At 41.5% G+C, this 22,366-nt stretch overlaps 1 protein-coding gene across 7 annotated transcripts in view; it reads left to right on the top strand.

Annotated features, from left to right (window-relative positions):
• Positions 1 to 22,366, top strand: part of IGF1R (insulin like growth factor 1 receptor) — a 188,642-nt gene that overhangs the window by 139,851 nt on the left and 26,425 nt on the right. For all 7 annotated transcript variants that reach the window (XM_080397196.1, XM_080397195.1, XM_080397200.1 and 4 more), the window contains 8 exons: positions 3,519 to 3,831; positions 6,432 to 6,577; positions 8,401 to 8,545; positions 14,883 to 15,097; positions 17,091 to 17,217; positions 18,414 to 18,652; positions 19,130 to 19,297; positions 19,505 to 19,709. In XM_080397196.1, the coding sequence (XP_080253322.1) occupies positions 3,519 to 3,831; positions 6,432 to 6,577; positions 8,401 to 8,545; positions 14,883 to 15,097; positions 17,091 to 17,217; positions 18,414 to 18,652; positions 19,130 to 19,297; positions 19,505 to 19,709 (1,558 nt within the window). The remainder of the gene's footprint in view (positions 1 to 3,518; positions 3,832 to 6,431; positions 6,578 to 8,400; positions 8,546 to 14,882; positions 15,098 to 17,090; positions 17,218 to 18,413; positions 18,653 to 19,129; positions 19,298 to 19,504; positions 19,710 to 22,366) is intronic.

Raw genomic sequence — 22,366 nt, 5'->3', positions numbered from 1 at the left:
AATGTCAGCCCACTGTTTGCTCATGTTTGTGTCTCTAATGTTCTTGTGGACTAAAGTCAACAAGTTACCGAGCGTATTTCAGGGTTTTCTTTGGCAACAGTGTTTTGGAACATGCATTTTAAATGCTTGGGTACAAATCTAGCAGCCCAAGTAGCACAGGCTGGGAGGGTAGATGGGGCCCATGGGATTGTAGGGCCAGCCAGTATTGTTTAGTAAGATTTTTGTGACGGGAATATCTGAGGGAAGCTGGGTGTAAGGCAGGTGAGGCTTTTTGTTGTTCACAATGTATCCTACGCGCACAAAAGTTCTTGTTCTGCCTCTTCAAAGAAACGGGATACCCGTATTGTCTCCAGGCTGAAAACTATGCCAATGTTAGCAAGAACAGGCAAAAAATAGGACTGAGAGAAAAGCAAGGTTTGCTGAGCTTTTAAAAAATTATCTTTAAAAAGTTTTCAACGGTTCTTTTTAAAATGGTTGTGATTAAAATATCACTGTGGTTTGGAAAACCTGTTTCACTGATTGCCTTTTTCTTGTGAACTTGTGTATCCTTCTGTACTTCAATTTATATTACTGTAGACGAGAGTCAGCAGATTTACCAGGAGATGCAGGGAATCCTATTTATGTAGCGGACTGTTCATGAATGGCAGAGACTTCAAGGAAACACAGCAGAAAAAGACTGAGTTTATTTCATTCTTAGAAAAAACTTTTGTATTCATCTCAATACTTAGTGTAGCAGCATTTGTTTTTTAGCACATAGTCTAGACGAAAACAAAAAGATTATGTCATTAATCAATGCATCTAGCAATGAACTTTGTGGAGGCATCAGGGATGTGTTTGTATTATTTTTCTTAGGGCTTTGAACTGGGAATGTAGCTACCATGTGAAATCCGAGTTCTGGCACCCGCTCAGAACACCAGTCCATCTGCTAGCAAGGCACACTGATTTATTTATTTAATTTTTAATCCCTTTGTAGTCGCAAATGCAAGTAGTACTGTATATCTTAAGGTGAAAGGCAATTGATGAAGCCTTACTAAGGTGCATTGGGGCAGGCTTTGCTCCATTGCAGGTTACCATTGAGAAAAGAATATTCACTTAACATGCTTGTTTGTTCTCGGGTAACAGTTTGGTGCATATGTTGTTTTCATTTTCATGAAGAAAAAAAAAATGCAGCATCTTTACACAATCATTATTTAGCAGTGATTTCCTCTGCATTCCTGCTCTCAGTAGTCTTAGAAGTAACTGGGTCTGCAAAAATTCTCTTTAATTTGGCCTGCATGTGATACATGTGCTACCTGGGCAAACCTCAGCCATCCTCATGCTGCGACCTTCTTGTTTCCACAGTCTCCCCCCTCCGCCCCTCTGTGCTATTCTGCCTGGTTTCACTCTGAAAAAATGACTGTACAGGTACGGAGCGGTAGTGGTAAGAGCACAGCTGTTGGGTTATAATAGCAGTATGTGCAAGGAAAGGGCTGCAGGGATAAGTAATGGTTCTTGTCTAGTTGGAAAAGACAGATGAGCTCTTGGGCAACTTCAGTAGTATCTTCTCACGCAGTAGACCTGCTGCATTCAATCCAGTGTATCCAAGCTGTCTTGAATGCAAGCCTCTTGTGTTAGCGATGTGCAGCTACATATATACAAGTAATAGCACTGTCAGATGTTGTAAGCAGGTCTGCTGACGGTACTTCATAGCTACCTGCTAATACAGGCTCTTGGGTTACTTGGAGACTGTGTGCAGGTGGAATTTCTTCCACAACGCTTTTCTTAGCCTTGGTTGTGTAAGGAGAACCCAGCTTCCTACCCAGAAGCTTGAACTTGCAAGGTTGGCAGTTAGGGTTAAAAAAAACCAAAACCAACGAAATGAATAAAATTAAGCAAGATTAATGTAGAACCATTTTGATGGGAGAGGGTCAAACTTCTCCGATGGCAGTTTTACGAGTCCTTTTCAACATGGGCACTACCTTAAAACTGGCAGAAAATGGCTTCTTACAATCAAAACGTGGTGTAGGATGTCTAGGTCCTGACGCAGCGCAGAGTTTGGGGGTTTTGTGTTATTTTTTAAATTACTACTTAATAGCACTGTCAGGCTTATTTGGTCCTGTCTCATGATTGTGGTGCTCTGCTCAACAGCACTGTAAAAACATACTGGAAAGCCTAGATCTTAGTTATGGGAAGAGGAGGGGTTCAAGATTTTAGGGTGTTTAGCCCTGCGTTAGAACGACACTGTAGTTAGTTGCAAACTGAGCGATAAATTGCAGTGCAGAACTTTTCATAAACATTGTCTTTCTCTACAGGCTGGGCTCTGCTGCTTCTGTGTTCATTTTGGGCTATTAACTTCTTTGCTGCGATGTTAACTTCTTTGCTGCGATGTTAACTTCTTTGCTGGTTGTATGCTTTTTGCTCAAATTGTTCAGTTTAAATGTCTTGTGGTGCTTTGCTTGGATCTCACTATAGTTGTACTACTGAAATTTTGTTTTATGCTGTTATTACTGGTACTGTGTTTTAGCTAAGTAAGAAAGTGGAAAACAGTTACTTAATGCAAACCAGATTTCCTATCTGTGTTTGTTTACAGAGCCTCTGGCACACAAACTCACATGGCTAAAAGGCCATACAATGCTGTAATCAAAATGTTGTTGTTACATAAATATAATGCTGCCACTTCTTTTGATGTAGCGGTGGTTAGCTTGTCTGCTGACAGTTCTGCTCTTTGTTCATGTCTTCCAAGCTGAAATGCTTTCACGTGAAATGAATGTCTCCATAAGTTTGCACCCCATTTTTTTTTTCTCCCTTTCATATTTTGTTCTCTGAACCCAGAAACTGGGGATAAGGCAGAATTCTGTTACACTCTTCAAGGGAAAATAGTAGCTCCATGATTCCACAGTATTTGATGTGTACCATCTGTACTTTGTTAAACCTCATTTTGCATACTTAAGCAACATTGGGATGCTACATTGGGGTCAACCTAACCATGTGTGCTACAGTATAGCAGTGCTTTATTGTACAAGTGTAATTAAGTAGTTTAAAGGGAGCTTGTTTTCTTGCCAGTAAAAGACCAATTTGAAGTACAAATAGGAAAGACAAGAAATGCTTAGAAAGACAGTAAGTCAGCACTAGGGGAAAAAAAAAGGAAAAAAAAAAAAAGAAAACACCCACAAAAAATCCCACCAAAAAACAGCCACCAACCCAAACAAAGAAACTTCCCATAATACTAGGGCTATGGAGCAGATTCCAGTACTTGCCTGTTTCCGTTATCCTTATGTTGGTCTTGCTTCCAGCAGTTTTCCTTATTATTTAATTGTTTTATGTTATAAATTTGATTTGAGGAAAAATTATTTTCAGGCTACTAAAACTGAGAAAAAGAGAATTTAATTTGTCATTTTTACAGGAGTTGTTCTTTTGCAGAGATACTCTAGAGCCCAGGGAATGAAAGCATAGAGTTGTATGGGTCAGGGTTTTCGCTTTGGTGCCGTTCACTTTATTTAAGAGCTGTTGTTCATGCTACCTTGCCTTCTGTCTTGTAGTGTGCCCCAGCTCATGTGGCAAGCGAGCCTGCACAGACCAAAATGAGTGTTGCCATCCCGAATGCTTGGGGAGCTGCACGGCACCCGACAACAACACCGCTTGCGTGGCCTGCCGCAATTACTACTACGAAGGAGTCTGCATGCCCACCTGCCCTCCCAACACCTACAAGTTCGAGGGCTGGCGCTGCGTGACTAAAGAGTTTTGCTCCAAAGTCCCTGCCACCGAAACAAGTGAATATGAGAGATTTGTGATTCACAACGATGAGTGCATGGCAGAATGCCCCTCTGGATTCATACGCAATGGGAGCCAAAGGTAATGCAGCTTCTGGAAAGTCCATTGGGTTTTGGGAAAGTTGTCACGTTTGGGGTTTTCCACCCCTTGTTCTGTGGCAGCTTATGATGCAAATTATTGCGTAGATATGAGAACATATGATGGAGAATTGCATGATTTCCTGGTAAAGGCTTGCTTAGGCGAATTCACTGTTGAAAGGTCTGATTGCCTGTGGTCCTGTGCGTTAGCAGTTGCCCCTGATTCTTGTGAAGGACTTGCGAAGGTCAGTGCAATGCGGAACCAGATCTTCAAGTAGACAATAGCAAAATCACGGCGAAAGCCCAGGAACACAAGGTTGGAGGTTGGCTGATGACCATTATCACACAGAACAAACCATAAGGAGTTATCTAGCTTCGCATATTATTTGTTTTATGTGTGCTTGCATTTTAGACACATCCATTCTTCAGCGTATTTAATTTTACTTCCCTTTTCTCACTGTTTTCAGAAGATAACAATGCTGTTTTAAAAGGGAGCAATCATGTAGATGGTGACAAAAATAATGCAGCAGCTGACAACATTATACAGCATAATTTCTTGTGAGACTGTCACTCATCTGCTCTTAATTCTAGCAGTTGGAGTGATGCATGCGTATGATTTTCCTCTTTTGTCAGTGGTTTAAGCAAGCAGCCTTAGTTGCCTATTGACCCTTGGAAGTCATAGACTTTGAGTAAAGGGTAGTGTGCTAAGATTCACAGTGCTTCAGTACTGTGCTAAAAAGATGTCCTTGTAGGCTGTTCTAAGATGCTGGGGGTTTTTTGATAGGCCGTTGTGTTGATAACCAGCACCGCTTGTGTGTCATCAGTCATTCTGATCAAATAGTAAGGCAATCTCTGGTGGATATTTGAATGTAAGCACCTTAACATTGCCTTTGCTCAAACGCAGATATTCACCTGAGGAATTTTTCTGTTGTCATCTCCTTGAGGTTGTAGTACCAGCTGTTTGAACCGCTTACGCTGAAACGCATGGCCATCTTGTCTCGGTGGTGTGGTGTGCTCTGCTGCAAAGATTGAAAGGAGCTGTAACTCAAGGCCAGTGAATGTTTTGTTCCCAGAGGTGATGCTAACAAATAGTTGTGAATGGAAAGCATTTCCAGCATTCTTTGTACGTTTAGCTGAATGCCTTTTGCTTGTGTCTGCAGCTTTTAGTGGTTTATGGCACGTTATAGTGCAGGATTTTGAAATAGGAGCTTACTACTAAGTAAAGGAGGCATCTTTCTTGTATTGTTTATGCATGAAGAACTTGTTATCAATTTACATGTTTCTTTAAGCCTCAGAAGAAAGTGGGTTCAGTTTGTTTTTAAAAGAATAAGTAGTAAGTCCATGTTCATTACTGTTGTCTTTGGAGCTGGGTTTGGGTTGTTTTCTTTTTCATTTCTCCCCTCTGAAGTGATAAGGTGGAGTAAGTAATAATGAAATACAAAGGACAGTACTAGAATAAATTGAAAAATAAAAGTTATCTTAAATCGGGAAAGACATCTACCAGGAGGGGTGATCAGAGGGCATGTTTTGTGCACACATGAAGTGTTCAGTTTTGAGGTGGGTATGCAGACAGTATAATATTGAGCCTTTAAAAACGTGTTGTAGCCAAAGTCTAGGCTGGCTTGAGTTCTTGTTCCTTAGGTTTGACCACTAAAAAATACTTAGGAATGCTTGTAAGTATAGAAGCAGGAGAAGTGATCCTGTGCTTCAGTGTTTCCTTCCAGCTTCTGGCGATCTGATTTCTGAGTTCGGGGTTGTGTCTGCCGTCGTGTTTTGTAGTCACTAGCGGACATGTTCTCTTGCTGCCATCTGTATAATCCATTTTGAACCTGCTTAGACTTCCAGCCTGTTTCTCCCAATTCCTGTTGAAAATTACTTTTGCCTTGCATCAAGATGCATCCTTCTGTTTGTTTAAACTTGCTGCTTTAATACCTCTTAAGTTATAAGAAATAGTGACTAAATCACTGCTCCCTTTTTCCACGTCATTCATGAATGAACGTGTTGTGCTCCCACAGTTTTCTTTCCCAAGTTAAAATGACCAGGAGTATGGAATTCCCTTGTGCTGAGCTTCAGATGTTGGTTTAAGGGCACGGAGACAAGCGTCATAAGAACTTGAAGAGTATTTTCCCATCTCCGATTCCTGGCTGGCCTGTTTTTGGAGACTGAGCCTGGATTAGCACGAAATTTCGCAGCACTCTGAGGCTGTCTGTATAAATGAAAATGAGAAGGGTGGTCTTTCTGGGTATAATGAAGTTAGAGTAAATGCACAGATGCAAAGGTGCTGGGTTTTACCTGAAGTGCCTTCAACTTTGGAAGGACCACAGAGCCTTTCAGAAGCTGGCAGGTGGTGGATACGGGTCCATTCGTTCACTCCTGTGGTGCTGTAAACAGGAGCTGTGATGCACCAGCCTCTCTGGAGTCGATCAGCCACGTGTACTATGTTACCTGCAGCCCTCTGGAGAAGCGTGGTAACTTTAGTTCTAGCTTGAAGGATTTGTCTTAAGCTTTAGAGGGAAATGTCTTTCAAAATTTAACTCAAAGCAGTCTGTGGACTTAGAGTTGGATATCATTGCATATTTTCAGTCTCCCTTTTTCTCCTAACAGCATGTTCTGCAGCCCTTGTGAGGGGCCTTGCCCCAAAATATGTGAGGATGGGAAAACAAAGACGATTGACTCCGTCACGTCAGCACAAATGTTGCAGGGATGCACAATTCTGAAGGGAAATCTGCTGATTAACATCCGTCGTGGAAGTAAGTGGTTACCCTCTCTTTATGAACCTCTGATAAGGCTGCTTTTAATATTTTTCTTTTTGTCTGTCAGCATAGTGATAAGAACATTAAAAACTCAGCAAACTGCTGTCCAGCCCCATGCAGTACTCCTGTTTGGTTTGGCCTGCTGACTGTAGCACCATTCTCCAACGTGTGGATGGAATAGGTATTCAGCTACCAAGTTATAAGGCAGTGAAAGTATTTTTGTTGGGGGTTTTGGCAGGACAGGGAACCAGGATTAGGCAGTGAGATGAGCAGTAGTCCCAAAGGAATAATAAAGGCCTAAGAAGGTGGAAAAGTTGAAAATCCTTGCATCTGGGTAGGTAAATAACTCGGCTGCAAGTAGGGCAGGGCACTGTAAGACTGCATATCCTCCCCTTCCAAGGCAAGGTGCGGTGTCTTGCTAAAACATGGAATCCAGAGTGTTGAGAGCTCATATAAAGCCTAGCACTGTGCCTCTGGATGGTCATCGTTGGCGAGCAGGCTACCTTTGTCACATGTCTTGAACAAGCTCTGGATTAAATTTGTCAGGGTAGTGATTCATCAGTCAGGGAAGTGTTGACAGCTGATGAGCTCTTAAAAGCAGAGTGAAAATCACTGTTAGTTTTTATTGGAAATGTATCTCCCTATGGAACGTCCCTTTTGGTTTCATGAATAAGGTTGAAAGATTGAGATATATTTGACTCCTTTTCTCCTGCTGAATGAAAATTTCAGAGTTTAGAAACAGCAGCACGTGGATTATTTCACTCATGGTCCCACTGCTACAGGTACAGTCTCCCCTTATGAGAGATGTTCAGTTACCTGGGGCAAGTGTGGGATATTTTTTATTGATTTTTGAAGTGTTACCTTAGACTACTGAAGAGCATCAGCTTCCTCCCAGCTTATTTGGTACAGGCACCAACCACTGGCATTTGGTAATGGGGCTTTCCAGCCGTCAGTTAGGACCTCGGGGGTTTTATGGCAGCATACCCCATAGCAGCTTCTCCCATCCCGAGTGCTTAAAAACTTACCCTCACAACTGCCATGTAACCTCACAGGAGAATGACACCAGGCAGTGGGCATGGGCCAGGGTTTGCTGGGTGCTAAAGACTGCAAAGCTTGAGCCTTGTGAAGGATGGGGTGTTGCAGACCTAGGCAGGAACAGAACAGTTCCTACGGAGGGGGCAGCATTAAAAAGTAGAGCTTGGTCTGCAGTTGTTTTAATAATTTATTATAGAAGATCACCTTTAGCGAGCTATGTGGAACATGCTCCATGGCTTGAGGACATCCTTTCAGTTTTATCTTTGCTGTTTGATCAAGAGTCCTCGGTTTTGTAGCCAAAGCTTTTTAAGGGTCACTGAAAGCGATGCTTTATTGCCCCAGAGAAGAGCGGTAGTATACTTCCACCTCTTCATCTTCAGTCTCCATCTCTGTTTTCCAATGGAACTTTCTGCCTGAGCTTTGCTCTGTAGCCGAAGAGCAATTCCAGTCTCATGGATGTGTACACTTATACAAGGGTCTTTTCATCCCTGCCAGAATGCTGGCTCAACATTTGGTGCTGGCTTCAAAGTGCAATGTCCATGGAAAAAGCAGGTATACCAGTATGGAAAAGCAAGACTGGTTTTCCACTGTTGCTCTGTGGCTTTAGTTTGCCCTCCAACCATCTGTCCACACAGGCAACTCTTACTGGGGGAGGGAATACCAGTGTCTCACGTTTTCAAAAGCAACAAATAAATTTTCTCTTACTGAGCTAATACTGCATTAATCAGAACAGCAGCTAAAGCTATGAATTCTACAATAATAATATTGTGTTTTTCTTGCTGTAGATAACATCGCCTCAGAACTGGAGAATTTTATGGGTCTGATTGAGACAGTAACGGGTTATGTGAAAATTCGTCATTCCCATGCATTAGTCTCCCTGTCTTTCTTGAAGAACCTGCGGTATATTCTGGGAGAGGAACAGGTGGACGGGTAAGTGTTCAGACATTTGTAGAGGCAATTTCACTTTAATAGAAAGCCAGAGAGAATAAATCTCCTAAAAAATATTCACATACCATTTACAGAATCTTTTCTTCCACTAATATGCAGTGTTTTTCTCCTAATGAATACCATTGTGCAGTCATCGCTCATTTGGATTACTATCCAAATTAAAATATTAAATTCAGTATGTTAAAAGTATTTTTGTGGAAACTTTGCTGTTGCTTTTCACTTTAGGTTTTTCTAGAAAGCATCTTTCTATCGTTTGTTCTTTTTGGTCTGTTTGAGAAAAGAGTTTGTTCAGAAACTGTTGGATTTCCTTGCAGTTTTTTAATGTTGGCTTTTATCAGAGTTTTATGGAGAATGTCTGCTGGAAGGAAACTTGAACTTTACTTAACAGGGAGTGCAACTGGAAGTAACCCAATAGTTTACAAGTTGCAATTGTTTGCAGCTCCTTGAAATGCTGATATTAAATGAATTATCTGTCAAGCAGAAAAAAGACTGGTCAGGAAAAGTAAAGTTGATCTGTGGGTTATATGTTCGTATAATTACACAGTGTGTGATATGTTTTGCTGTATCTAACTCCTGTTTTCCTATGATGGTAGGAGATAGTAGGGACAAAAGTTCTTATCTCTGCAAAACTTGCAGTGCTTAGGTGTGGTGATGATCCTCCAGCAAACTGCCTTGCTCTTCCTCTTCCTGAATCAAATAGTCATCCCAGGTTTAAACCAGTGTTCTCTGGGAGAATTAAGCCTCCCTCAGTAATGACAGTACTGTTAAATGAACAATTTGGGGCAGTCTTGTAAGAAAAAGTGGTGGGAGGGTCCTGGGAAAGGCTACTTGTTGTCTGATTTATCTGCCCTGGCAGGGTAAAGTTACAGCGCGAGGGATTCTTCACAACCTCTGTCGTTCTCTCAGGCTGGTCTTTGGTCAGCCTTAAATTCTTCAAATTCCACCATCTGACAGAGCAAGTCAAAGGGCAGCTCTTCATCCTGCACTTGAAAAGCACGCTGTCTTTTTCAGTAAGAACACTGGCTCTGCAGAAAAGCTTGTTTTCTATTTGCAAATCCTAGAGGCTTGTCGCTGCCGAGCACAAGGCTCATTCAGCCCACTTAGGATGCGGCATGCTCTCACAGATACTCCAGTTACCGATTTGTCTTTTCTTCTCTCCCCCTCTCTCCTTTGCTCTCTTCAAATTGGAGTTTAGCTTTGTGTTTCAAGTAGTAATTACATTTATGGTACCTTGTATGTCAGCAGGCAGAGCTGATATGAAGGGAAGTGGCAAGTTCTTCGATCGGATTCCCAAACAGAGAAGTAAATAGGTGCAGCTTTGACGAGGGAAGCAGGGCGGGCTGCGGGAGGTAAAATAGATTATACTAAAGAGCTACTTGTGCTAAAATTCACCCATGCTAGGGAATTACTGCAGTTGCATATTTTGGGTCGGGGGCAGTCTTTTTACTTGGAAAATGCCTAATGTGATTTAGGCATCACCACGGTCTAAACAGAGTTTCCAAAAATACTAGGTGGAAGTAGGCACCTGGCAAGGAAGGACTGAGCTTGAACAGTTCCGTTGGCAGAGTTATGAACCACAGGGAGGGGGGTCTTAACCTGGGAAGTACTGGGCTGCTGGAATAGTAGCTGTTTATGCCAGCATTGCCTTGGGGATGAGAGGGAGGTTAACTTAAGGTCCATTATGATAGTTGTTCATTACACAACTGACCCCACCACCACTGTCCTTTTTTTTTTTTTTTTTTTAATTGAACTGGGCTAACAAAACAGTTTCTTCCTTCCTTATTCAGTTGCTGGTGCCTGCCTTGGTTATCACAGAAAATGGAAAGTTTAGAGGGAATTTACTTTGTTTTCAGAGTGTTCATCGCCTCTTTTGCACACCCTGTCTGTAGTGCATGTGCTCTCGCAACAAGGAAAAAAATTCTCTCTGCAGTAGGGAACCTGAAATGGAGATGTGCTGGAGGGGTCTCAGTGTCTGATGCAGGAGTTTGGTTCCTAGTCTGGCATTCATGCTGCTGGACCCCTCTGTCCTCTGCTGGGCTGCTGTGTGTGCATTGCTGTCATCAACTGTGGCTGCTGTGAGGCACTTCTCAAAGCATCTCCAGGTTGGGTATCTGGAAAATGAGTAATTTGTGGCCTTCAAGAGCAAGTGAGGTGATGGTGACTGTGGAAGAGTTCCTGTTGTGACACTGACCAGCTGCTGATGTTGTGTTTCAAGTTCTGCAGCAAATTTGGGACAGTCTCAAACACACACCACCACCCCACCCATTTTCTACATCATTTTGAAGCAGAGGCATCAGTAGCTGTCAGGCTTGTGGGAAGGTGTGAGTAGGTTCTGTAGCTGTTGTATGGCTCCTCACTGAAGACTTCACGGTTTGTTTTCCTGATTATGGTGAATTCAGACAGTCAGCACGACAGCAGCAAGGCTTGTTCTAGCCGCAGCATTTCAACAAAGCAGTCACCCTGTGTGTGAGAGTGTTTTAGGAACGAGTGACGCCCTCTGGGCTGGTAGTAAAGGCGGTGGAAAGTATGTGTGCAGTGGCAGGGTCCCAGGGGGGAATGCTCCTTGTCTTTGTTTCTGTTTTATAGGAGGCTGTGTAGACACTTTCTCACCTGTCGATGTGTATGTGAAGTTTCAAAAAGGGAATTGGGAAGTTTGTACACTGCGGTGTGAGCCTGGGTTTGTGTGGGGGTTTAAGTAACTCATCAGTTTACCTTTTCGAACTGGACAAGAAAACACAGAACTTCAGTAAGGGGCATTGCTTCCAAATCCATGGGTTAATATAAAAGCCTCTAGTTTCCTACCCATTTATTTGCCGGTGGAGATGGGGATCCTTGGCCAAAACCAGCTGTTTCTAAGTTGCTTAAAATTTACGTTAGCAGGGTGTGCGTACGTATCTGTTAGAGACAGGTATTCTGTTAGTAACTTCGGTGGTTCTGTTTGAAGTGCTGGTGGGCAAGCACAAGCAAAAGAATATACCAGCATTATTAAAACATCCACAATGTTTTGGAAATTTGATAAATTTCAGGCTTATAGAGAAATGCTGAAGAACAAACCTGTTTTAGAGAGACCTTGAAATGGAGCGTTTTGTTCACGTATTGTCCTCTGCACTGTTCTCCATTGGGGTGGTGTGTTCTATATGTTTGATTCTGTTGTCATGTCCTCGTGAAGGATCAGGGTCACCCCGTGATGCAGGTGTAGAATATGTACCATGTTAATAGACAGTTTCTAGCCAACATGTGGCATGTTGCATGTATGTAAAGCAATAAGGGTTTTCCTTTTCTCCTGTCCCTTACTGATTGATGTCCCAGCTCTTCACTCTAGTGGGATGTTCTGTCTTTCTCATCACTGTGGCATTGAGAAGGGAACATTTTCTGGTCTGTGTGTCTTGTAGGGTTGCTCATCTTGTCCCACAGTGGTCAGTCCGCCATAAACCTCTACTGCCTGGTCATCTTCTGTAGCCAGCTCATCCACCATTCTCATTCGCAGTCCTCTGTCAGTTCTCATTCCCTTTTTGGTGCAAGTCACTTGTCTTTACACATTGCTCTCTTGCTAACAGTGTACCTACCTGGTCATTACCCCTTTCAGGAGCTTTTTGTGTCCTGTACACTGTGGAGGGGGATAAGGGATGATTGAAAGCTTGTTGAAATGTTTTCATCACCTAGATCTCCTTTTGGTTTGGCTCTCATGTTCTGCCTCATAGCTTTACAGTGGGTGAATGTGCACAGGTGTAGCATCGTGTGCAGATACAGTGTGAGCAGGTTTTTAATGTATCCAGTCAGTAATGAAGTCGCTGCAGGTGTTGTGCAGTGGGGGATACGCATCGTGTTGTGGGAATTCTCTCCTGTGGGGGCACATGGGTTATGCAGGTTGCCTTGAGGCTTTTTATGGCAAGCCTGGGACCAGATGTGCCTCCTGTTCCTGCTCAGAGGTTTAGCCCGTCCTTCAGGCCATAATCTCCAGTCATTGCCTTAGTTACCGTCTCCAGGGTTTGATTGGCAGCGCTTTGTTTTCCTACAGTGAATCTTTTATTCTTTCCATGCTATCTTCCTTGGCATCCTGATTTTTTCCGCAGCTGTTAGAGCCGAAGTCTGATATAATCTTTATTTATAACCTAAGCCCTAAGTGCACTCCAGTTGCCCTTTGCTCCACCTTTCAAGCCATGCAGCGCTGTGCCTCTCCTGTGACTGAGACTGTGTATAGCCCTCTAAATGTGGTTTCCCTGGTTCTTTGAATGGTGCTAGAATAACTTCCACTAATTGATATTTTCAGTGTATATATGAAGCCTTAGGACCTGTTTCCTTTGTCTCAGATGGCTGCTCAGACTGGTGTAGATGGCTTTAAAGTATGAGCTGCAGCAGCTCCCAACTCTGGCCCACTTGTGTAAAGCGCTACGTGCTTCATTTGCCTCGTTTATTCACACTCTTGAAAGCTTAGTCACATTGCTTAAATATAAGAATTATCTCTACTGTCTAAAGCATAATTGCCACAGTTGTGAGCAGGAGACAGGCTAGGCTGTCAGTAAACATCTGAGGTGGTTTTTATACACACCTCTGTTTATTGTGTTCAATCTGAGTCCAGCTTTTTGGGTCTTCCCTGGAAAGCTTAGTTGCCATCGCTTAATCATGCAGTTAATTATGGTGAAGTGTCATCTTTTCAGCAGTGCACAGGGAGCTGCAGGGATTTTAGTCAGCTGTAACAAGAGTAGTGTGTGTCTCAAATAAACACAGGTTTTGGTGATGTCTGTCAAATCCCACATGCAGTTTAGCATCCTTGTTCTCTCCTGGCAAGATGCATTTAAAGCACAAGTATGCGTGTGCTCCCTTGTCAACTGTGAGCATGTTTATTCTCAGCATCCATCTGAAGCAGTACCAGGTATATCAACTTCATTAGCAATCAAGTCCCAGATAGTTAGGGGACAGTTAGAAATAGAAAAAAAAAAATCTCTTTCACACTATTCTGAAAACACAGTCAACATTTTGGTATGTTACGAGAAGCTGCAACTATGTCTACACAGATTGCAACCAGAATGTACAATTTTCACTTGAGGTTGGGTGAGGGAGGAATTAATGAAAAATTTTAAATCAGGTAGTTGAAGGAAAATGATAAATGAGTAGTATGTCAGCTTCTTTTGAGCCTCATGGGTTTTCCAACATGTTACGCAGTAAAAACTCTAACTGTAGTTAAAAGGATTTGTAGAAAGCCTAGTTTAACTATGTTGATGTGGGCTTACCAATGCAAAGTGGCTTGCAGAAGTTGCAAGGCTTTATTGTGTTAATAATGGTTTTTACGTTGATGTACTTAACGTTGGTGGGACTTTCTACAAAAGTATAATAAATGCTGTGTGATGGGTTGGTTTGATTTAGATTCATCAGCTGCACAGACCTTTAACTCATTTTGCAATTGTGCATTCCTGTTCCTACTATTCCAAAATCTAAGTGTCTTTGTAGGTGTTGTCTTGCTGCTGATACAGAGCTTATAATCTTCTGCTGCACCTGCTGTTGTTTGGTTAGTGTTTGTTGGGTTTTTTTTTTTTTTCTAATTCAGCACAATTGAGTGGTACCAGGAATTTCTTCTTAATATATACTAGGATTACACACATAACTTTGCATGTAGTGTCTGTGGAAATAGAGGATGTCCATGTTATTCCACTGTTGTGCTTAGGGACTGGGCTCAGCACATGCTGCTGCCTGCGCTGTTAGTTCTGTACTTTGAAGCGTGGATCCTGTGCTGTGCAGTCAGCGCAACTGTTTACTGTCAGGTTTTGATGTGTAGGTGCAATTGTACTTGACACATTGTAGGAAATTTTCATTGAGCCAAGAGGTAAGCTAAGACAGGCAAAGAAATGTCACTGGTATAGTTGCTTTTGTAAATGTAAGCAAGACAGCGGTGTTCACAATTGTATTTGCAGAACTGCACCGTTTGTTTCCTCCCATAAGGTATGTGAGGTTATTGTTCCCCGTTTGCCACAACATGGAAAATCCAGTGTAGAGATCTGCTGTTCAGAGGACATGAATTTATATTTCTCATAGTAGCTTCTATACAATTATTAAAACGCATGTTGGAGCGGGCTTTACATGGTGTGGTGCCAGCCTTGGAGTCCTGTGTTACAGTCATTTCCCTGCGCTCTGACCAAAGTAAGCACTCAGGGAAAGCTTGCTACGTGGGAGAAGAAAATCCTTTATTCTGCTAAACACTGATTTAACTCTTTGTTATTAAGAGGAAACACAGTGTTTTAAAATTTTCTTATATTAAGGTATTCTTCATTGGAATTTGCTATGAATTAAAACCAGTATTTTTTCTTCAAAAATTTCCTTCTAGGAATTATTCTTTCTATGTGCTTGACAACCACAATCTTCAGCAGCTGTGGGACTGGAACCATCATAACTTGACGATCAAGGAGGGGAAAATGTACTTTGCATTTAATCCTAAACTGTGTGTTTCTGAGATTTACCGTATGGAGGAAGTTTCAGGAACCAAGGGACGACAAAGCAAAGGAGATATAAATCCAAGGAACAATGGAGAGAGAGCATCTTGTAAGTAAAAAAAGAAAAAAAAAAATCTCAAGGTAAACTGCATAGGAAGGTGTCACAAAAAAACACCCAAACACACTGCCATGTTGCTGACCATTGCAATAGTTAAAGTTTAGAAATTACAGTAGACTTTCAGTTGTTCTACTTTTTCAGTTTTTAAAATGTAGCTGTGAGAGTATGTTTGCATGCGTGGAAAATGAGGTGGTTACGTAGTCACCAATTCATCTATAAAAACCATTCAATGAAGATGACAGCTTTCCAAACACCTTTTTTTTTTGTGGCAGCAGCATCCTATAACAACAGGAACATACCTGGGAAACGAGAAATAAAATCTGGTGTTTTGGTATATCCAAGGAGGAACAGTTCCTCAGTTTCCATCACAAATGTACATCATTATAGCTATTTTATTCTCTGATATCTACTGTTTCTTGATACTAATGAGGGTGCTGAATAACGATTGCATAGACACCAAAACAAACTGTTTCTGTTACGTTCAAGCTTAATTTCAGCTCCTGCCAAATATTGTACCTGGTTGCTAGAAATGCTTGTAAACTGTTTTCTGTGCTTTATTTTCAAATTATTTGCTTTTGAATTGGTAACACTTTTTAGTGCTCTGCACTATTCCTAAACTTCAGTGTCTCTGCATTTAATTTTGGATTCTGCAACGGTTAAAGCTATTGGAAAGTCCTCTTTTGGCTTTGGTGGTCTGCACATCAGGTCTCCAGGTGTAACCAACACATTTAAAAGCAGTCACTCATCTAGGAATTAAGATGACAGAACGCTTACAAACTTGACCTCATGATCAAACTGTTAGAACTGATGGTGCATTTTTCTTTGGTCTATTTGTGGTGTTCTTGGAGCCGAGTAAATTAAAATGGATCTTGTGTATAAGTCAAGTCCCCTTGTCCTGGCTGGTGTTTACAAAACTAGGACACGTACTCTGCTGAATGTCTCTTTAGGCATGATGCATAAATGCAGATGGCATGGATCCTTGTTGTAAGCACACTCCATTCTTTGCACATTCAATAGAGCAAAGGCTTGCAGTCCTGGAGGAGTTACAGACACACAGCCAGTCCTTACTATCACTGAGGCTAGTGCCAGCCGCTGCCTGTTTTTTTTAAAAAAACCATTACAGAAAGCTTTCTGACTCTGAGAAGGGGAAAAGAATCAACAAAAGCTAAACTGCCTTTGAAAAGATAGCACCAATAGTGCCAGTGTACATGAGGGTGAAAACCCCTTTATTTTCAGAGGTTTCTGTGGAACATAAGAAACTAACTCACAGTTGACACTTAGAACACTATTTCTTCATCCAAGAATTAGTTTTTAAAATGCTATTTTGTTTTGAATTGGAAAGCTCAGTGAGTTGGTAGTGGGAAGCCATTCATTTCAAAGCTTGCCGGCTTCCATCCAGCTCTGTACAGAAGAGTAGCTGGAAGCTGCTGCCATCAAATGGTTGTGCCGTATATGAACTGAGTTTTGGAGTTCTTGGTCCGGCCTCATGAGTGGGAATGTGAACTCCTTTGTCCTTTCCGTGTTGTCCATTCCCCAGCAAAACAAATTGTAGTTGTCAAAAGTTGTCCCGGAAAGTGAGAACGTAGAGGCCAGTTACAGTTCTGCATGTGCCTTGGAGTTCAGTGATGAATTTAGTGCTTTTAAATCAGTCCTGTGAATATACAGGACTTCCACTCCTCACTCGGGGAGAGTCTGAAGTAGTTTTCAAGAGCTTTCTGATGATGCATTGAAAGAAAATCTACTTCAGAGAAAATAACAAGTAGCTCCAGCACATTCTGAAATGATTGCCCAGGTCACTGCTTACCCTTAAGCACTCAAATGTAGTAGGATGAAATATGAAGCTCTACAGAGAGAAAGGCTGCTGTATACTGTGCTATCACAGGCGTTACTGGAAAGGCTAATTAGCTAAAACTGATACCTAAGAGACGGGAAAAACTGACGGGTGATGTGATGCTCTGTCCTGTCCTGTCCTTCTGTATTGCAGGTGAAAGCCACATTCTGCGTTTCGTTTCCAACACTACGCTCAAGAATCGGATTAAACTAACATGGGAACGGTATCGCCCTCCAGATTATAGAGATCTCATTAGTTTCACTGTTTACTACAAAGAAGCGTAAGTAGACGTCGTCAGAGGCTAACTGGGGCAGTCCGAGAGGTAGTAGACAATTCTGTTCTGACTGTTGGATAGCTCGTCCAGTTTGCATATTTCACCCTCAAGTCCTGCTTTTGTTCAAGTGCTTTTCTTGGTGGAGCAAGAGAGGATTGCTTTGATTGAAGCTTACAAATGGATTCCAAATCCAGGGGTCTAATGCGGAGCTCTTCTAAGTCATGTTCACTGAGATATTTCCTTCTCAAGTCGTAGTACTGACTAGAGAGTACCACAGATCAGGAGTTTGCCCGCTCATCTTGACGACATGTCTGCTCAGGGTTTGGGGTTATTTAGATTATCTAGCTTTGGTAGTTTTCTGTATTACTGTCTCTTGATAATGAAGGAGCGAGGTGGTTAATGGAGAGAGCCTGATTTCTTGGGAGGTGTCTCTCTGCCTTTGCACATGCTCGTAGTGTCTCAAATTTAAAGTAGTAAAAAATAAAAATGAGCACACCAATACTCTCCAAGCAGTATGGAGGTGTGAAAAGGGAGGTTCAGAATGCTGGTAATGACATACGGAGCAAGGCTGCGAGACACAGAAGCACAGATCGTTATGTCCAGCATGGCTTGAAAAAGAATGTCATTGTGATGGTGTACTGTGGTGCAGTAAACTTAGTGCTGATGAGTCTATAGTAACTAATAACAAGAATAGTACTTTATGTCCTCTTGCAGCAGTGTTGCAAGGTAGGAAAAGTAGGACTGCATGACTACTATAATGTGCTTGTATTGTGTGGAAATAAAAGGGGGGGAAAAAAGCCTGTTGGATGGACTTGTCAAGTCCAGTCATGGAAGTTAGCGTTGTTTATGGTAAAAAGCTCACCCACCATCAATAACTGTTCTGAGCTGCTTCTGTTTCATATATGCTTAGCTGAAGTCTAAATATGTCTGAAGCGTTTCACTGTCTGTTTGGATAAAAAAAGGTAAATTCAGTCTTTTCATGGAGAACTTTACCTTATTGCAATAAGCAGCTAAAGCTGAACTCTGATTTTGTATTGCCTGGAAATAAATACAGATTTTATTCTGTTCTATTCTGCTATGGAAGGCTGGTAAGCTTTATTTGTTTTATTGAGCAACATTGTAGTGAGGCACACTTACAAATATATGACAATTTTAAGGAAAAAATAAATATCTTGTACTATTTTTTACCTTTAATGTTTCAGACCATTCAAAAATGTGACAGAGTACGATGGGCAAGATGCGTGTGGCTCTAATAGCTGGAACATGGTTGATGTTGACCTGCCACCAAACAAAGAGAACAACCCTGGAATTCTACTGCAGGGATTGAAACCTTGGACTCAATATGCCATTTATGTCAAGGCTGTTACCCTCACAATGATGGAAAACCACCATATTCATGGAGCAAAAAGTGAAATTGTATATATCCGAACCAATGCTGCAGGTGAGATCTTGGGCTCTTGGGTAAGAGGTTGGTAATGCTGCAAGTTTGCTTATTGTATTATTATGCAAGTTCTATTGTTAATACAGAAGTTTAATTTATGTGCAGATGACATGCATAATGCTAGAAGGTTTCAGTAATTATGAAAGCAGCATTAAGATTTGAATTAGAACTGTGGTGGTTTATACTTTATTTTCATTGGGAACTGTGTGAGTGTTTTGGAGTTAGGATTCCAGACTTTGTTCTGCTGGTAAAGGTAAACTGAAGTACAGCTTGGGATTGCAGCTGTGTGTGGTTGCAGTCGAACCCTTAGTAAGTGTTGTTAGTGGGTCATAAGTAGAAAATCTTTTCTTTGAAATAGGATAGTGTTTTTTTCTTGCAGTCTAGAAATGGAATGGGATTCACTTCAAAAGCTTGCATCGAAATACACTGGAGATGCCGTAGATGTAAATACTTCCCTTTTTCTTTTTCATCCTCCAGTGCCCTCCATTCCCTTGGATGTTATTTCGGCATCCAACTCCTCATCCCAACTGATTGTGAAATGGAATCCTCCCTCTCTTCCCAATGGCAACCTTTCATACTACATCGTGCGATGGCAGCAGCAGCCTCAGGACAGTTACCTTTACAGACACAATTACTGCTCCAAAGGTAGGAAAACAAAACACGCTTGTGTTGAAATGCCTGTGACTCAGCCTGCCGGTGCGCTTTTACTGACCAGAGCTAAAGCCTGTACCCTGCTTTGCAACTCTTTTGTGCGTAACAGCAAGTAGAAAGGAATGGGTAAACATGGGATTATTGCTGTATTTGTAATACAGAGAGAAAAGAAACGAGCTGCCTCTGTTCTTCTCTTTTAAGATAAAGTCCCAATTCGAAGATATGCTGATGGGACCATTGATACAGAAGAAGCTACTGAACCCACCAAGCCAGAGGGATGCGGTGGAGAAAAAGGACCTTGTTGTGCTTGTCCCAAGACAGAGGCAGAAAAGCAAGCTGAGAAGGAAGAAGCAGAGTACCGGAAAGTCTTTGAGAACTTCCTTCACAACTCCATCTTTGTCCCCAGGTAATGGACTTTGGACACTTTCTCTTTGCAAGTGGGGCTAATAATGAGAATTTCCTAGAGCTGAGGCTTCCTGGACATGAAAGTATACATAGATAACACCTGAAACATATAGACATCACCTTTCCTTTTATGCGATACAATCCGCAGCCTTACTTTGCAGTTTCTTTTACTATTTTTGTATCTTTCTCAGTTTTAGCTAGTAGTGAGTGTTCTTAGCTGTGTCATTGAAGGACCTTAGTGATGCTTTCTTTTCCAAGTCAAGAGTCACTTGAGGAGCTCTTTGTCTATAAGGATTTCGGAGGTGAGCAACATGTGGCAGACGAAAGGTTTCAAATGTGATCTTTCTCTGAATAGCCATTTAAGTGCTTGTGTTCCTAATCTGAAGATTTATTTGGCTTTGAAATGGAGGGCTAGTCACCTCACAGAACTGAAACTGGTCTTCCTTTCTCACTGCACTAATTGCAAAGGGCGTATTGGTTTCCTGGGTCTGTGCTGCAGAGAAGTATTAAATACGCCCACTCCTCCATGATAAACACAACCGCTTACACATTTAAGTGGAATAGTAATGATTTTATGCTGCAACATAGAGTAGTTACTACTGAATTAATTGGCGATTTTGATCCTTGAGTTTCCAATTTATCCTTCATGTAAGCTGTTCTTGCTTTAGATAATTGGATCCTGGGGCCTAGCACACAGTGCGTAGCTGTTATGTTACAGTCTATAAGCAATCAGATTTTAGTCGTGTATGTTATCTTGTTGTCTTTGTTGGCAGGTGAAGTGTATGGTGTAGTGCTGTGTTTGAGAACTCGAAAGTGTATGGTTGCTGCTCATTAAAAATGGTTGATACTACACTCTGTTGTGGTTTTTTGGACCTTTATTCAAGGATGTGTTGGGTTGACTTGTTTGGGGTCGGGACTGTGATATGTGCAGAGCTTCTTAGCATTATCCAGAAAATTAGGAACTAAGTACTGTCTCTCTTTGGGAGTGGTATGTGTTCTGTCTGAGCTGGGTTTGAGTCACACTTAGCATTTGTGGTTGAACTTGTGCAGCGTTTCCCTACTGATGTTGAGAACCAGCAGCAAAGATGAGGTACAGAGAAGTAACAGCCACCGTAACTGGCCAGGGTGTAATTCCTGAGCAATGTGAAAAGTTTGTAAATGTGATCTGATTTTTGAACTTCATGAAATAGCACTGCAAGGAGTTTTGAAAGGCACATATCGGGTCTAAACTATTTGCAAGTCTGTTGCAAAGGAATTTTTCTATTTCACCAAAGCTTTGTCATTTAAAATGTTACCTACGCTCAAATTCTCTTGCATTCCCCCCCTCCCAAAGGAAATTCATAGAACCTTGAACTCGGTAACAAACAAACTGTCCAATTCACAAAGAATTTCCTGATAACTTGTCTGTTTCCCTTTTTTCTTAACTTACTGTCATAAGGGTGTGTTTTGTTAAGAGCAAGGGCAGATAAGGAAGGTACAATGCTGAGAAAACAGCTGCATAGCTAAGCAACTTTAAAGAGGCTGTATGTCAGGGAAATTAAAGATTATGAGCTAGTGAGACATCTCCATGGGACAAATCTAAGCAGTTCATTACTTGCTTATGCCTTTTTTTTTTTTTCTGTTCTTTTCACTTTCTTTCCCAAGGGAGATTGTAATTAATGTGTTAATGCAAGCCTCAATAGGGGTATTTGTTTCCAGTGTTGTACCTGTCTCCAGGAAATTATGAAAGAGATGCAGCATATAATACAGCATGAAAATATTTGACTGAATGGCTTTAAGGTTGTTCGAAAAACCTGTTGATCTAATCTTGTGTGCAACTTCTGGATGACCCCAAGTGTATTACTGCAGTGGTGAGGTAGCTTTCAAACATTAGGACTGGTTAGTCTTGAAAAGTCACAACCACAGGAGGAGGAGTTATTCTTCAAGTTTTTTGGTTCTCTAATGAGCAGGATGAGACGGCCTCTGTGTGTAGCAGAAGGTATTTGAGAAGTAACGTAAAAATTGCCATAAAGTATGAGAAGACCTAGTTTTATGTTAATGACCCACTTTTTTTTTCAATTTGATTTTGTTTTTTATAGTGTTATTTTTAGTTTTTGTCTTGCATTTCTCTTCCTTCCTCTCCCTTAACAGTATAGATGAATTTTCATGTTTTTATCTCTAGACTTTTTCTTATTTCCTTGGATGCTTGTTTTTTGTCTTTATCTGTGCCTTTCATGAAAGCAGGAAGCTGCTTGACCAAAAAGCAGTGGTGTCAAATCTCTTGATGTTTTAATCATGTTTGCCTTGTGGTTATCCTGCAGGTCTTTTTTTCTTTCTGATAGAACTGTAGTTTTCTCAGCAAGTTTTGTGTTGCTTTATCTTTTTCCCCAAAGGCAAGGTAGGCCTGTAATACTTCTGGGTTTTTTTCCTCTTCCACCCAGATACCACCAAAGGGTTGAAACTTCATGCATCCCATAAAAGCAGTAATAGGTTAAGTCATGCCTTTTGGGTTCTTGCATTGGCATATGCTTTTGTTGTTGGCATCCCGTGCACTTTTAGTGGTTCAGAAGTTCTTTTTCGCTGAGTTAAAGCAGTAAATGAATACTCATCTTCAGCAAGGTGAATAGGTTTAGTAACGTCCATAAATACCAGTGTAAAGGAGGTGCAAGTGCTTACCTC

The sequence above is a fragment of the Falco punctatus genome (assembly GCF_963210335.1).
Source record: "Falco punctatus genome assembly, chromosome: 7".
Taxonomy (NCBI): Eukaryota; Metazoa; Chordata; class Aves; order Falconiformes; family Falconidae; genus Falco; species Falco punctatus.
Note: the sequence above shows the minus strand (reverse complement) of the source record. Positions and strands in the feature narration are given on the sequence as shown.